Source organism: Tachypleus tridentatus, chromosome 10, assembly GCF_004210375.1.
Source record: "Tachypleus tridentatus isolate NWPU-2018 chromosome 10, ASM421037v1, whole genome shotgun sequence".
Taxonomy (NCBI): domain Eukaryota; kingdom Metazoa; phylum Arthropoda; class Merostomata; order Xiphosura; family Limulidae; genus Tachypleus; species Tachypleus tridentatus.
This window is the reverse complement of record NC_134834.1, coordinates 136,517,502-136,532,596: the sequence shown is the minus strand read 5'-3', so window position 1 is coordinate 136,532,596 and position 15,095 is coordinate 136,517,502. Positions and strand designations below refer to the sequence as shown.

Sequence of the window (15,095 nt, the reverse complement as noted above, 5' to 3'; positions counted from 1 at the left end):
TAAGACCTTAGAGAGAATGGCTCATCTTTTTTGGCTCCTCAAATCAAACAACCTCCTCTTGCCCACCTATTGTGGTTCTGATGACAGTGCTCCATGTGGACCACCTGATTCAACTTGAAATGTCAATCAGAGAAGCCTTCCTGAAATAACATCTTGTATCAATATTCTTTGATATTGAGAAGGCTTATGATACAAGATAGAGGTATGGCATTTTGCAAGACTTTCATATATATGGGTTACTTGGCTATTTGCCCATTTTTTAATGGACAGGAGATTCTAAGTTCTTGTGGATTTGACACTTTCCCATTATTTTCTACAGGAACTTGGAGTCCCTCAGGGCTGTATTTTAAGTGTCACACTTTTCAGTATAAAGAGTAATACCATTACTGTTGCAAACGGGCTCTATGTCTGCAACTTTCACATCTCATGTCGGTCGTTGAGCATGAGGTATATTGAGCAGCAGCTACAGACTGCCTGCCCTCAATTGTTTACAGAAGTGGACCACAGCAAAAGGCTTTAACTTCTCTCTTTCTAAAACCATTTGCATGCACTTTTGCCACTAATGGGCTGTTCACCCTGAAATTGAACTCCGTATTGTGAAGTGCTGCCTGTGGTCCCTGAGACAAAGTTCTTGAGGCTTATCTTTGACTGTAAGCTGACTTTTATACCACACATCAAGCAGCTATGGGGCAAACTTATAAGAGCACAGAACATCCTCTGTGTCCTCTCTTCCACCACTTGGGGAGTGGATTGATGTTCTGTGCTAAAGATATATCGTGCTCTTATTCAGTCGAAACTTAAATAGCATTAAAAAGATTAATGGTCTTTAAAAAACTAAAAAAAATGTCTAAGATGGACAGTGTCACCATCACCAATAACACTGTCTAATGTTACAGATAAACCTTGGGACAGAAAATATTTAAAATGGTGCCAATGTTGAGAGTCGTAATAATGGCAAGACATTAAAATGTGGTTTATTGTGACCTGAGGGTCACACACACAATACATTGGTGCATCAATCCCAGATAAAAGATATAGTAAAGACAAATGCAACTGGCAGAGGTGCAAAGGTTCATGAGACTCTTTAAACTGGAGAAGCACAGAAAGCCCCAGTGCAGAACCAAAATCCTTGATGATGAATGGGGACCAGCATCTTTAAGGCCGAGGTCCTGGCAGAGTCATAGACCAGTGATCAATAGTCAAGTTTCGACTGAATATGTATAAGTTTTTTAATTTATACATCAGACATTTTTAAAGTGATTCCCTTCTAAGAATAAAAGTACATTTAATTTGATTTGAAATTAGAAATGGCTGTAATGTCAAGTAACTTGAAACCAAGACCTGAAAGACCAACTTGAGGTGGCTAACACTGCTGTTTGAAGTGCCTGTTAGTTATCCTGTTGAGCTATAATTAAAATTTTGCTGTAAGTCTTTTAAAACTTTTATTATCTTTCTGGAAACAACCATTACATCAAATAACTCAGAACCAGGACTGGAAAGGCCAACTTCAGGTGACTGACAGTGGTTTTTGAACTTACCTGTTAGTCTTCCTGGTGAGCTATAGAAAGTCCTTTACAACTTGTATTACTGTAGTTTTTATCTTACTACTGTAGACTGAATGTAAACATTGGTTTTAATGCTTTTTTTTAAAACTTTGTTTCATTTTACCTTAATTTTCTTTTATGAATGTTACTAAATTTACTTTAATTTTAACTTTTTACCAGATGTTTGGCATAGATAGCCAAGCTATTTTTGTGCCATAAAACACCAAACCAACCAGTCAACTCATCTGTTGAGGTGTTATCTTCAGTTTGTTCTTCACAGTTTTTGGGAAATATATGCATGCTTGAGGGTTGCTTTTACACTATTACATGGATAACTGGCTTCTGTTAGCTCATTCCAAATGGGAGCCTGTTCATCACACTCGTGTTAATTTTGGAGACAGCTTATGTTGGTTGCTTAACCAGATTGAAGAAAGTATTTCCTTATACCATCTAGTGTCTTGTTCATTTCAGTGACTTTTTTAACACCCATCTCAGTCAGGGCAAACCTTCTCCTCTTTGACTTAATTTGATGGAGCTTTTAGTTCTCCACACCCTTACTGCTCCTTTGTTACTACTTGCAAGGTTCTGTTGTCTTTGGGGATGTGGTTTCTATGGAAGCCCTTATCCCCTTGGGTTGAGTGCATATGAGATCTGTTTAGTGAGCTCTGCACAGCAAGTGAAATAATGTGCAGGATCCCTTGGAGTCTCCTATTTCACTTGTCAAAGATCTGCATTGATGGTTAGACAGGACACACACATCAGCATGTGTTTGGCTTCCTTGCCCTTGGCTGGATTTGAATATCTTTACAGATGATTCCCTCCATGGCTGAGAGATGTGGGTTAATCAGCAGGAAGCTTCAGATCTGTGCTCTCTGGCCAAATGGTCTTACCATATTAACATCCTTTAGCTCCTGGTTATACATCACACTTTGAATCATTTTCTTATTCTTGCCAGGAATTGTCTAATCATGATCCATTCTGACAATTTTATGGTAGTAGCTTATATTAACCACCAAGGCAGCATTGGCTCTCATTCCCTTTGCAGTCATACCTTGGATCTCCCTTTTGTGGACCCACATGCTCAGTATTTATTTCTTTGCAGTCAGGTTCTGTGTGCATTCAACTTATCACAGATTCTCTTTCCTTTCCCGATAGAGGTAATTCAATAAGTTCTCACATATGTATTACAAGTGGCACTATTCCTTCACTCAGTAAGAAATATGTTCACTTCACTGCTACTGTGTTGTGGGTTACAGTGGAGGAACTTGCAGGTTACTATGATTCTTTCTCTTGCACTATCACTCAAATATTTTAATTTACTAAATATGTTACTGCACTGGGTGTGGTTCGTGTCTGATTGTTTTTGAGTGGGCTATTTCACAATACAGGAACATCTGTATTAGTATGATTGTCTTGATGTCAGTTTTCTAGATTGGTATAATGGTTTCACACTAGACTGTCATGTGCCCTGTTTATAAATTGGTTGGTATGATATATCCCTCTGGTCTGCTGAACTTGAGGTGAAAATAGTTTGATCCATGAGATGACTGAAGTTTGTATTGCAGTTCACTTGTCATTAATATGATCTTCCTTCCTATTCCTACCTGTGTATTGATTCCATGTGGCTAGGTTTTGGACTTAGTTAACTTATCTGCAGTACAATCCTTTTCCAAACCCTGCATAGATGTTGGTTTGGATGTAGTTGAATTGCTGTGTGTGGTTCATCATGCCATAACAACTGTACACCTGAGGACACATCCTTTTTATTGTCACCTGCATTACATATGAGGGATCAGACATGCTCCTCCCCTTTTCTGCCCATGTATGTGTATCTTCTTTCCACACTGGTTGGAGAGTATACCTGGTGTAGAACTGGTGTGATCTCCCACACATGTTGTCCTTTGTGAGGATCTCCCCTTTTAGGATGTTCTTTGGATGCTTTTGAAGAACAACAGTCTCTCCATCTATTCAACATTGGATTTTAACTATTTAAGTTAGAAGAGGTAACTTACTATATCTAAAGTAATAATTTTCTTATACTGAAAATGTATTTCTGAAAGGTGCCCACCTTCTCTCACACTTCCCAAACTTTCTCCCTACTGTTAACTGGTGCTTCCGTTTTCTGTCAAAGCTCAGTTATAGTTCGGTAGAATCAAAGAGATGGAGTCATATGCATCAGGATGGTTTGTCACATGATAATTTACATGTGAAACACAGTTTAACTTGTTAATGTGGGGTATATAGTAGCCCAAGGCTTATGGCAAGTGAAAAATGTTTTGCATTTTACAGGCAGCACTGAACGAGAGTGGCTGTTTTTGTGAGAGAGGTAAGTATCTATCAGAAATACATTTTCAATGTAGGAAAATTATAACTTTCACAGCTGTGTGCCATTCTTTCTCCTTTCCCAGTGTCATGAGATATTTCTTATTCACTAGCTGTTAATCATTACCCCTTTTGTTTTATTTCTTCCTAATATAGATGCAAGCTTATTCCTTCCTTAAGCAACTTATTTTCAGCAACACCATGCCCCTCACCATTCTCATGTATCTAATTCTTATTTTTTGAATTTATGCCTTTCTCAATTCTTGAATTTGAATTTCTTTCTTTTTTAACTGTTTAGGTGAGGATGGTGGACTAGTTGGTGCCAGTTTTACCTTCCAGTGTAGTATACTCCTGTCTTCATCTGATTTTTATTACAATAATCCTTCACTTCTCACTAAACCTCTAATCTGTTATACTTTACCATGCCCCAGAGAATTATGCAGGCAATTTTTTTTTCTCTTATCTTCTGTATAACTTATTCTACTTCTTCCCTTTCCTGCTCACTTGGGTTGTTGCTGCTGGGAAATGTTAAGTAGGAATACACTTCCTTTTTTCTTTATACAAGATCTTTGTCTAACACTTTTTTCCCCTAAAGTTTTTGGCATACTCCTGATTTGATTGAATTATGGATGGAGACTGTCATCAATCCTTGCTTTCGGCTTTTGTATCCATACTGTCCCTCCTTGATGTGGATTCCTGTATGTGGTGAGGGGACCTCCCAGAGAAGGTTTTGTTCTTACTGTTTACCTCCTTTGGGATCTAAATATCCACCTGCATGTTTGCCTGCGTGGTAACCCGTGAAGGGGAGGCAAGAATCCTGGCAGTTGAGGGGTCCAACTCCAACACACCACTTTGGCCTTGAATTCCTGTAAACAGGCTGTCTTAGGGTGCCCCCCCCCCAGGATCAATTGGCTAGTCTATTTGGGCCAGGGTCAAATGAGTACCAGCATAGGATGTTCACAACGGGTGTTGTGGACATTGTGTCTGACACTGGTGTTCGGGTATAGTGCTCACAAAACCCTGGCGACGCTGCAGTACCCTTAAGGCACTATAGTGCATCCCCTTGTAGGGCTCCATGGTGGGTGGGGTCAGTGGGCACCAAAAAGTTTTCTACTTATCATGGATACTCCAAAAACCAAAAAAATAACACAAATTGAAACCATCAAGAAAAACCTGACTACTGGAAAACGACCACGCATTGATAAATCTGTACAGCCTAACTCGCCACTTGAATCTGTCCCATGATTCCTAATTTTGCATTTCTTAAGTGACAAACCTCTAGGGCAGATGTCCCCATTTTTTATTCAGAAGGGCTTGCTGGCTCCCTTAAATTGGTAAAAAAGCTACGTTTGAGTGACATCTTAGTGGAAACATTTTCATCACAGCATTCCAAACTCCTCCTGACATAAAAGGCCTTGGGGGACATACCCATTGAAGTTACTCCTCATTCCACTTTGAATATTTCCAGAGGAGTCATAGTTGAAAGAGATTTAAAGACTGTCCCTGAATTGGAGATCTTTGCAGGTCTCACCAGTCAAGGTGCCATGGCAGTATGCCGAACCTTCACTCGAAACAATGGAATTCTGGAACCAACAAATGTTCTAATACTAACATTTACTGTACCATGTTCTCCCACCACAATAAAAGCAGGTTATCTGAATTGTAAGGTGCGACCTTATATTTCAAATCCTGTACGATGTTTCCATTGTCAACGATTTGGTCATTCAAAACAATCTTGCCGTGGTTCCTTGACCTGTGCTCGTTGTGGTGGTAAAGACTATTATGCCACCGAATGCCAACTCGAACCACATTGTATAAACTGTAATAGTATGCATCCTTCTTATTTTACCTCTTGCCCAAAATTGGTAGAAGAAAAAGAAGTACGTCTCAAGACAGTTAACAATCTCACTTACACAGAGACTCAAATTATTATTACCTATTCTGACCAGAACTTATGCTGCTGCAACTCGTTCTACTACTACAGTAGGAGTCCAAACAGGTCTTACCCTATCTCTTAGACAATCTTCACCAGCAAATCTTAATGAAACACTTCCCAAAATCAACACAGTTTATGAATCAGTGTCTCCTTCTATCTCTGTCCTGACCACACCTTCTAGTCATTGCTGAACTTCACCTTCTTCAAGTCAAGATGTTTCCATGGGGTCTCCCTCTCTTGATACCCCAAAGTTAAACAAACAACTCATCTTCGCCCTCAATCATTAGTACGTGTACCGATAAATTCAGACCCGACTATTCGAGCAAGAGCAGGATCCATAGAGGGCGATAGATCCACATCCAATGAAGAAAAAAAACGCAGTTGTAAGCAGAAGGACTCTCTACCATTTTCTCCTCTGAAATAATTGCACATGGCCACACTAATCCAATGCAACTGTCGAGGTTTCCAATCAAATGTGACTGACATCAAAGATCTGATTGACTTTTATGACTACCTGATGGACTAATGGTCATATACTTATTTTCACTGAGAAAATTTTTGTTTTTTAATTTTACGAAAAACTACCACTGGTATGTAGGTTATACCTTCACTACTTTTAGTAATTCTTATCAAATCCTCCTGTTTTTACAATACATAAACAATAGACATAATATTATAAGGCTTGGTTAATTGTAGAACATAAAAAAAAAATTACAATTTCCAATTTGGACTCTCATTTGTAACAAAGGTTGAAAACTGCTATGTGAAGTACAACAGTGTTAACAGGTAACTTAATTTGAAAGTTATAAACATGTAAACATTGGTGGATGACTATTGCTACCTGATGATTATATTATGTATCAGTGAAGTTCATGTCAAAACATGTTACTTAAGTTGGAGATAGTTTAAGGCTAGTGTTATGTGCAAAATCTCAACAGCAGGTGTCTAAGAAATAGCTACTGTGTGAAGAGGTAAGTATCTATGAGAAATAAGTTTACAGATAAGGGAAACGTTTATAGTATATGGCCATTTGAGGCATCTCTTGACTCCGAAGAACAGTGCTCATCATGTAGCTCAAGAACAGCTTTAATACACAGTGTGATTTAAACATCATTGTTTTTCCCCTTTTTAGGCATACAGCCTTTCAAGCATCTCTTGACCCCCAAGATCCGTGGTCTTCATGTAGTTCTGGAACAATTAAGGAACAGTTTTGATGCACTGTATGATGTGACAGTTGTCTACTCCAACACCAAAGATAAGAAAAATGGAAAGAGGAAGCCTGCTCCATCAATGTTTGGTGAGATATTGCTTTTACATTTTTTTTACAATCATTAAATGGATTAAGTGAAATGAGTATGTGAAATATGGATATTAAATCACATTTCGTTCATAGCAATAATAAAAAATTGATTATATTTTCTTGATATATTTAATTTACACTTTAATACATAGCTGATGGGTGAAAGTGTGCATGCCATGTTAAAGTTACATTCAAAATTTAATTAAATATGTTTATTATAATTATTAAATCAGCAAACCTGGCATCAAAACATAGTTGATAATTAGAATGTTAATATTATATAATGTTTAATCTCACAGAAAATATTTTATTGTTTTCCAAATTTTTACTTTTTGCTTTCCGAAGATACAAGCAATATACTGAAGGCCACATGCCACACCTCTCCAAGTACATCCTGCTTTCAAAAACTGTCAGTGACTTTCTAACATCATTATTTTTGTGTGTCAGACTGAAAATCTGCTTTGTCGATGATACAATTTATTTAACCAACATTTAGTTTAGTTAGAAAGCCAGATAAACTGTATTAGTTTTAGGACATTCTATTTTTTATTAATTATATACTAAGTTACATTTTATAATTAAAAAATAAATTCTAAGACCACATTTGTTATTGAGATTTTGGCCTTGAGTTTCACTTAGATTCCTAAGGTACAAGTACAAAAGCTTGAGAAAGACAAGATTTTAAATGTAAATACAAAATTTCATGTTTATGTATGTTTTTTATCCATTTGTTATAAACGAAAATAAAATGTAAGAATTAAAACATGTTAGGTGAGATAAGAATTAAATAAAAATGCTTGTGTAGCATTAGTGTGACTGTGTAATTCAGTGAGAATGTGTTGGTAATTTGAGTGTTTCTGTATAAAGTTGTAATAAATAGCTATTTACTCTAAGAGAGTCTAAGTGCAACTGCAGAGAAGTATAACTAAATGAAAAATATATTAGCTTTGGCTGTAGAAACAAGTAGTGTGTGACTGTTCATCATAAAGTCATTTCTGAAAGACAAAAGTAATTTAGATTTATTTTGTAATTGCTTATAACTGGTGGTTAGAGTTGGTCATTGTAATTGAGGTTGATTCAGTTAGTGTTAGGATAGGAAGAATAACAGATAAAATATAAAATTTACTGAAAAAAAAAAAAAATTCCATTTCGAGCTTCCAGAGATCATGCATGTGAAATGTGTATGGTGAAAAGAAGTATTTTTGTTCTAAGCTTGCTAGTCAGTTTGCTCTTGGACTGACTTTGTAAAGGCTTTATGAATTCCAAAGCATGTAAATCTTTAGTAAAAATACTTAATTAGGAAATATGATTTTCAGTGTACAACAGACCTGTAATTTCTACTAAAATCTTTTGAAACTTCCTGAATGTCCACTAACTACATTAAATGTTGTATGTAGTTTCATGATTACAAAGCCAGTGAAAGTAACTTTGAACCCTACTCAATACTACAAGGTTAATTTAAGTATTCATTTACAAGGGTCAGGTCTTTTCTAAGAATGAAGATAAATTGCTGTGTAAAATAATATTATAAAAAAATAATAATAAGCTGGAGTTAAAACAATGCAAGAGTGAATCTGCTACATTAATAATTTATTTGTTAGTTGCACATAATTTCTTTATGAAGGTGGTTGCACTAAACCCATTAAACATTGTTGATTTTCAGTAGGCTTTTAAATATATCATTCTTTTAGTCTGGTATACAGTTTCTTATCATTAAGCAATACTAATAATGCATATCATTGTAATTCTGAAAGGTTTTTTAGCTTTTCTGTTCTGTTTCAATAAAGACTTCAAGTCAGGTGAACACACATGCACTCATGTTTTATTCATGATGATACTATCTTCTGGCATCAGATATCGTAAATTGAAAATGCATTCCAATCTCTTGTTGTTCCTTACTGTTATTTTAGAAACTTTGAATAAAACTGCTTACACATTTCTCTTTGAAATACTTTTCACTCCAAAGTACATAATGTACTTCAACAACATACTGAAAGATGTTTCTATACATTTCCAAAAAAATTCCTGAATAAATATTCAAAAAAAGTCTTAACATTGTGATATAAAATAAAGAGTAAACAAGTGGAATATTGATTAATATATTGGCATTTAACTTTCTAATTTTGGGAAAATTTATGTTACAGTACGTTTCCAATACAATCATACATAAGCATTCTTAAAAAAATTGAAAGCCAAATATATAGCATGTGACCACCCTTCACAAGTAGTATTGTTCTATCTTGGTTTAGCTAGCTCCCTCCGACTTCTCATTTGGCACAGCACTGTTTAAATGTGTGTTTTTTTTGCATGTGATTACTGTTTATGATTGAACTTTGTTGACATTTCAATACCTTTTTCAACAATTTTCTTTTATTATGTTTAAATTCAGTTGTGTACAAATCTTTTGCATTTTTTTTATTGTTACCAAATTATATGGTAACTTAGAATGACTTTGTGATTCAATGTTCTGACAACACTTCAAATACAACTAACCAAGCATCTAGTTCAACTTTATCTGCTGAGAAGATGCAGGCCTTAATTTGTAGAGTTAGATTCCAACATTCACCCACTGATATCTTTTCATTTTTAACCTGACATTGTTTCTGAGCATAAATACAATCACGAAGAAAGCTAGATTCACTTTTTTGTGCACCTTATTTTGACCTGTTACACTCTACACCTTCATAAGACATTTCACTTTAGCACCTTTTTATTCTACAGTTGTTTAATCAAGTATGTAGAATATTACATTTCCATTACCTCCTAGCTTGTGGACATGGCCAGTTGTATATTTATGTTACTAATATTACTAGTATCCTTATATTTTGTCTTGTATCCAAACTGGTCCTTTCTCCCACCCCTCGGTGTGGATTCCTGCATGTGGTGAGGGGACCTCCCAGGGAAGATTTTTTCTTTCAGTTTACCTCCTCTGGGATCTAAACATCCATCCACGTGTTTGTCGTGCATAGCGACTCGTGAAGGAGAGGAGAGGATCCTGGTGGTTGAGGGGTCCAACCCTAACACACCACTTTGGCCTTGAATTCCTGTAGATGGGCAGCTTTGGGGTGGCCCCCTTGGATCAGTCGGCTGGTCCATTTGGGCTAGGGTCAGCCAAGTACCATTGCTGGATGTTCTCATCATTCTAACTAGCAATCTTCAGCATTTGTAACACCTGTTGTACCTCATTTTCTTATACCACATTCTCTTTCAGACAAACCTTTAGGGAAAATGTCTCCCTTTTTCATTCAGAAGGGACAAGAAGGACTTGTTGGATCTCCAAAATCAATAAAGAAACTTTGATCTGGTGACATATTGGTGGGAACATCCACATCTCAACATAGTGAACTCCTCTTGCATGGAAAGGTGATTGGGGATATACCTATTGAGGTTACATCTCATGCTACTTTGAATTTATCACAAGGAATTATTGTTGAGAGGGATTTGAAGAACATCCCCAATCAGAGATTCTCGCTGGTTTCTCTACCCAAGGACTTTCTGCAATGAAATGTATCTCCATTCGCAAAGCTTTAATTACGATGATGATCAATGTCCTCATTCTCACATTTACACCACCATGCCCACTGCCACCATCAAGGCTGGTTATTTTAAGTGCAGGGTACGGTCATACATTCCAAACCCTCTCGGATGTTTTCTGTGTCAACAGTTCTGTAACTTGAAGACGTCATGTCGTAGTTCCTTGACATTGCTTGTTGCTGTGGCAAGGACCACGATGCCTCTGAGTGTGAAAGAGACCCTCATTGTGTCAATTACAATGGCTCTCGCCCATTCTAGTTTTGTTCTTGCCCTAAATTGTTAGAATAAAAGAGGTGCAGCATTTGAAAACAATTCAAAACATTACTTATCTTAAGGCTCGAAAGTTGCTGTCTACCACTTCATCTTAGACATATGCTGCTGCACTTTGTTCCACTACCGCTGTGGGAGTGCAGACAGATCTCTCTGTGTCTCCAAAAGAATCATTCTCAAACCAAATGAAAAGTCTTTTAACTTCCATGGTTAAAAAAGTTGATGAATCAACTTCAACACCCATCTCTGTCCCTAACATACATTCCAGCAAATTCCAAGATCCACTTCTTTTGGTACCAGTTACAGGTATTTCCTGAGGTATATCTTCTCTCACCCTAAGATGCAAAACGATCATTTACTGGAATCCTCTTCCAACAGCAAAGACCTGCCCAATTGACCCAAGGATTTACTATTGAATAAAGATAGTAAAGAAAAAGACATGGTCATAAACAGAAGGGTTCTCCACCAACTTTGCCTACACATAAATACAAATGGCCACCTTGATACAATAAAACTGTCGAGGTTTACATTCTGATCTGGATGACATCAAAACACTGATTGCTTCCTACCGTCCTGTACAGGAAACATTTCTGAAACCTGCCAATACAGTCACCTTTTGGGAATTTTATATGTACAGAAATGACAGACTGTGTGATGGACAAGTGCATGGAGGGGTGACGCTGTTGGTTGATCAGCATGTGCCCACCCTGTCTTTGCCACTTGACACACACTTTGAGACCTATGATCAATCAGACCTTGATGCTCTCATTGAACAGTTGCCATCTCCCTTTTTAATCCTTGGGGGCCTTTAATGGACATCATCCCCTCTGGGGAAGTGCTGATATTGATAGGAGGGGTTGCTCTTTCTGATCACAACTTTTCCATATTCAGTAGCAGTTCTTCTACTTATTTCCATGTACCTAGTTAGTCCTTTACTGTTATTGATTTCTCAATTTGCTCCTCTTCACTATTCTGCCATTTTTCATGGATGGTTGACAATAATCTAAGAGGCAGAGATCATTTTCCTGTAATTTTGAGAGAGGCTGGCAGTGGTCGATGTCACCCAACCCTCGTGCCTCAGTGGAAGCTGGATCAAGCAAACTGGCCCTCTTTCACTGCTCTTGCAGGACTTGATCCTGCCATCATCTTTATGCCATCAATAGACGACTGTGTGGCAGCAGTAACTGACTGTATTATACAAGCAGCTGCTCAATGTATTCTTAAAACCTTGACACATTTTCCTAGGTATCCTCGTCCGTGGTGGAATCCTGCCTGCCACGTGTCACGGAAGGCTCAAAAACAGGCCTGGGATACTTTTTGTAGGTACCCCATAGTCTTAAACTGCATCGTTTTCCAGCAGCCCTATGCACATGCTCAGTGGGTAATATGTCAAGGCAAGAAGGACTCTTGGATTAAGTTCATAACCAGCATATCTTCTACCTCCAGTTCCAAAGTCATATGGAATAAAATATGAAGGGTCAGTGAGCAATATAATTTTGTCCCCCTATCGATCTTGCTGATATCTGCAGCATCACCGATCCTATGGGTGAAAGATTTTGCCAGGTATCTAGCACCTCTGCTTCTTCCTCCATCTTCTTGGCCATCAATACGAGGGCAGAGTGGTTGCCTCTTTCATTTTTGGCTGAGTGTCTCTTTGACTGTAATTGTTCCTTTTTACTGGTGGAACTCAAACTGGCCCTTCATCTGTCTGGCAGGACATTGGTTGGACGTGATGATGTACACTATGAAATACTGGGCCATCTATCTTCTGCTTCTCTTGCTGTTCTTTTTTTTTTTGTTGTTGTTGTTTTTTCTTAACTGGATCTGACAAGAGAATGTTTTTCCTTATGTCTGGCACCAGGCTTTTGACCTACCTTTCTCTAACCCTGAGAAGGATCCTAAAATTTCTTCAAACTACCATCCAATTGCTTTAAAGAGCTGTCTCTGTAAGACCTTAGAGAGGATGGTTAATGCTTGTCTTGTTTGGTTCTTCAAATCAAACAACCTCCTCATGCTCAATGTGTGGGTTCTGATGACAGCACTCCACCGTGGACCACCTGATTCAACTTGAAACATGAATTAGAGAAACCTTTCTCAAACAACAGCTTGTATCAATATTCTTTGACATTGAGAATGCTTATGATACAACATGGAGGTATGGATTTTTGTGAGATCTTCATATATAAGGGTTACGTGGCCATTTGTTTATTTGTATTAATTTTTTAATAGACAGGAGATTCCTAGTTCACGTGGGTTCGATACTTTCCCATTCTTTTCTATAGAAATTTGGAGCCCCTCAGGACTGTGTTTTGAGTATCACACTTGAGTATAAAGATTAATGTCATCACTGAACAATTCCCTCTTACTGTTGAAAAGGGGCTCTATGTCAACGACTTTCACATCTCATGTCGGTTATCAAACATGAGGTATATTGAGAGTTAGCTACAGACTGCCCTCAATCGTTTACTGAGGTGGATCACAACAAACAGCTTTAACTTTTCTCTCTCTAAAATATTTTGTATCCACTTTTGCCATCAATGAGGTATTTACTTTGATCCTGAACTCTGTATCGGTGAAGTTGTTCTGCTTGTGGTCTCCGAGACAATGTTCTTAGGGTTTGTTTTTTTTTATCATAAGCTGATCTTTATGCCACACATCAAGCAGATATAAGTCAAATGTACAAGAGCACTGAACATCCTCTGTGCCCTCTCTTCCACCACTTGGGGAGCAGATCGATGTTCTGTACTAAAGATATATCATGTTTTTATTCGATTGAAACTAGACTATGGATCATTGGTCTGTGGCTCTGCCAGGACCTCGGCCTTAAAGATGCTGGACCCCGTTCATCATTAAGGACTTTGGTTGTGCACCAGGGCATTCTGCACTTCCCCAGTTCAGAAGTTATACCTAAAGTCTCATGAATTTTCTATTTTCTTTGCACCTTTGTTGTTTGTGACTGTCTTTACTGTATGCTTCGAAACTTCATTCCTTACCAAAGCATCCCACCTGGGGTTGTGTTTTCCTTCCTCGGCGGGCCATACTTTTTCAGAACAGATGATCTGCCATTGCTCCATGTGGCCTTTATTTCCTGACACAGGTGGATGAATTGGGTCTGTTCTTGGATAACATTGCTGTATCCACTGGTCAGTCCATCCCACCATGGCTCCTTACAGTCCTCAAATTTGACCTACCTTTATATCATCTGAGAAACGCAGACACTTCTAATTGGAAATACTGTCTGTTATTCACTGAACATTTTTCAAACTCTCCTTCCATTCCTATTTATACAGATGGTTCAAAATCAGGTGACTGTGTGGGCTCTGTCATGGTTTGTTGTGGTTCGGTTTTTGGTGCAGAATCCCCTTTACAGCTTCTCTGTTCACTGCTGAAGTGTATGCCATTTCTCTTGCCCTGGATCACATAGAAGCTAAGCAATACTCAAACTGCATTATTTATACTGACTCACTTAGTTCTATACTCGCCCTGGAATCTCTTCATGTTAGTTCACACCCTGTTCTCACCGATATCCAAAACCAACTGGCCCATTTCTCTTTAACATCTACTTCTATCCAGTTTTTCTGGATACTGGGCCATGTTGGTATTCATGAGAAAGAGCTCTCTAACACTGCAGTTCAATCTATCTGCTCTGGCACTATCACCACTGTGCCTGTTCCATACGTTGACTGTGTTCCTCTTTTCAAGGCTTAGCTCCATGCCAGTTGGCATTTGACTTGGAGTGAGCAACATGAAAACAAGCTTTTCCAATAAAACCCTATATTGGACTTAGGCTGTCTTGCTTCTGTAAGGATTAGAATGAGGAAGTTGTTCTAAGACTTTTAACTCATCATTTTCTATTATCTGGGACTGATGCACCAATGTGTTGTCTGTGTAACACTCAGGTCACAATAAGCCACATTTTACCGTCTTGCCATCATTATGACTCTCAATGACAGCACTGTTTTAAATATGTTCTGTCCTAAGGTTTATTCGTGATGTTACAAAGCTATTGGCGATGGTGACACTGTCCACATTAAAAATATTTTTATTTTTTAAAGGCCATTAATTTTTTTAATGTTATTTAAGTTTTTAATTTATACATTAGACCTTCTTTAATGTGATTCCCTTTTAAGAATCACAATCCATCAAGTTTGATTTCAAATTAGAAAATGGCCGTAATGTCATATAACTC

The 15,095-nt window shown here is 37.7% G+C and overlaps 1 protein-coding gene across 6 annotated transcripts in view; it reads left to right on the top strand.

The window, feature by feature from the left end:
• LOC143230413 (1-acyl-sn-glycerol-3-phosphate acyltransferase epsilon-like) overlaps nucleotides 1-15,095 on the top strand; it is a 40,695-nt gene that overhangs the window by 13,745 nt on the left and 11,855 nt on the right. For all 6 annotated transcript variants that reach the window (XR_013016430.1, XM_076463926.1, XM_076463924.1 and 3 more), the window contains one exon: nucleotides 6,935-7,099. Coding sequence is in view for 5 of the 6 variants with exons in the window: in XM_076463926.1 (XP_076320041.1) it covers nucleotides 6,935-7,099 (165 nt within the window). In the remaining variant the exon portion in view is untranslated. The remainder of the gene's footprint in view (nucleotides 1-6,934; nucleotides 7,100-15,095) is intronic.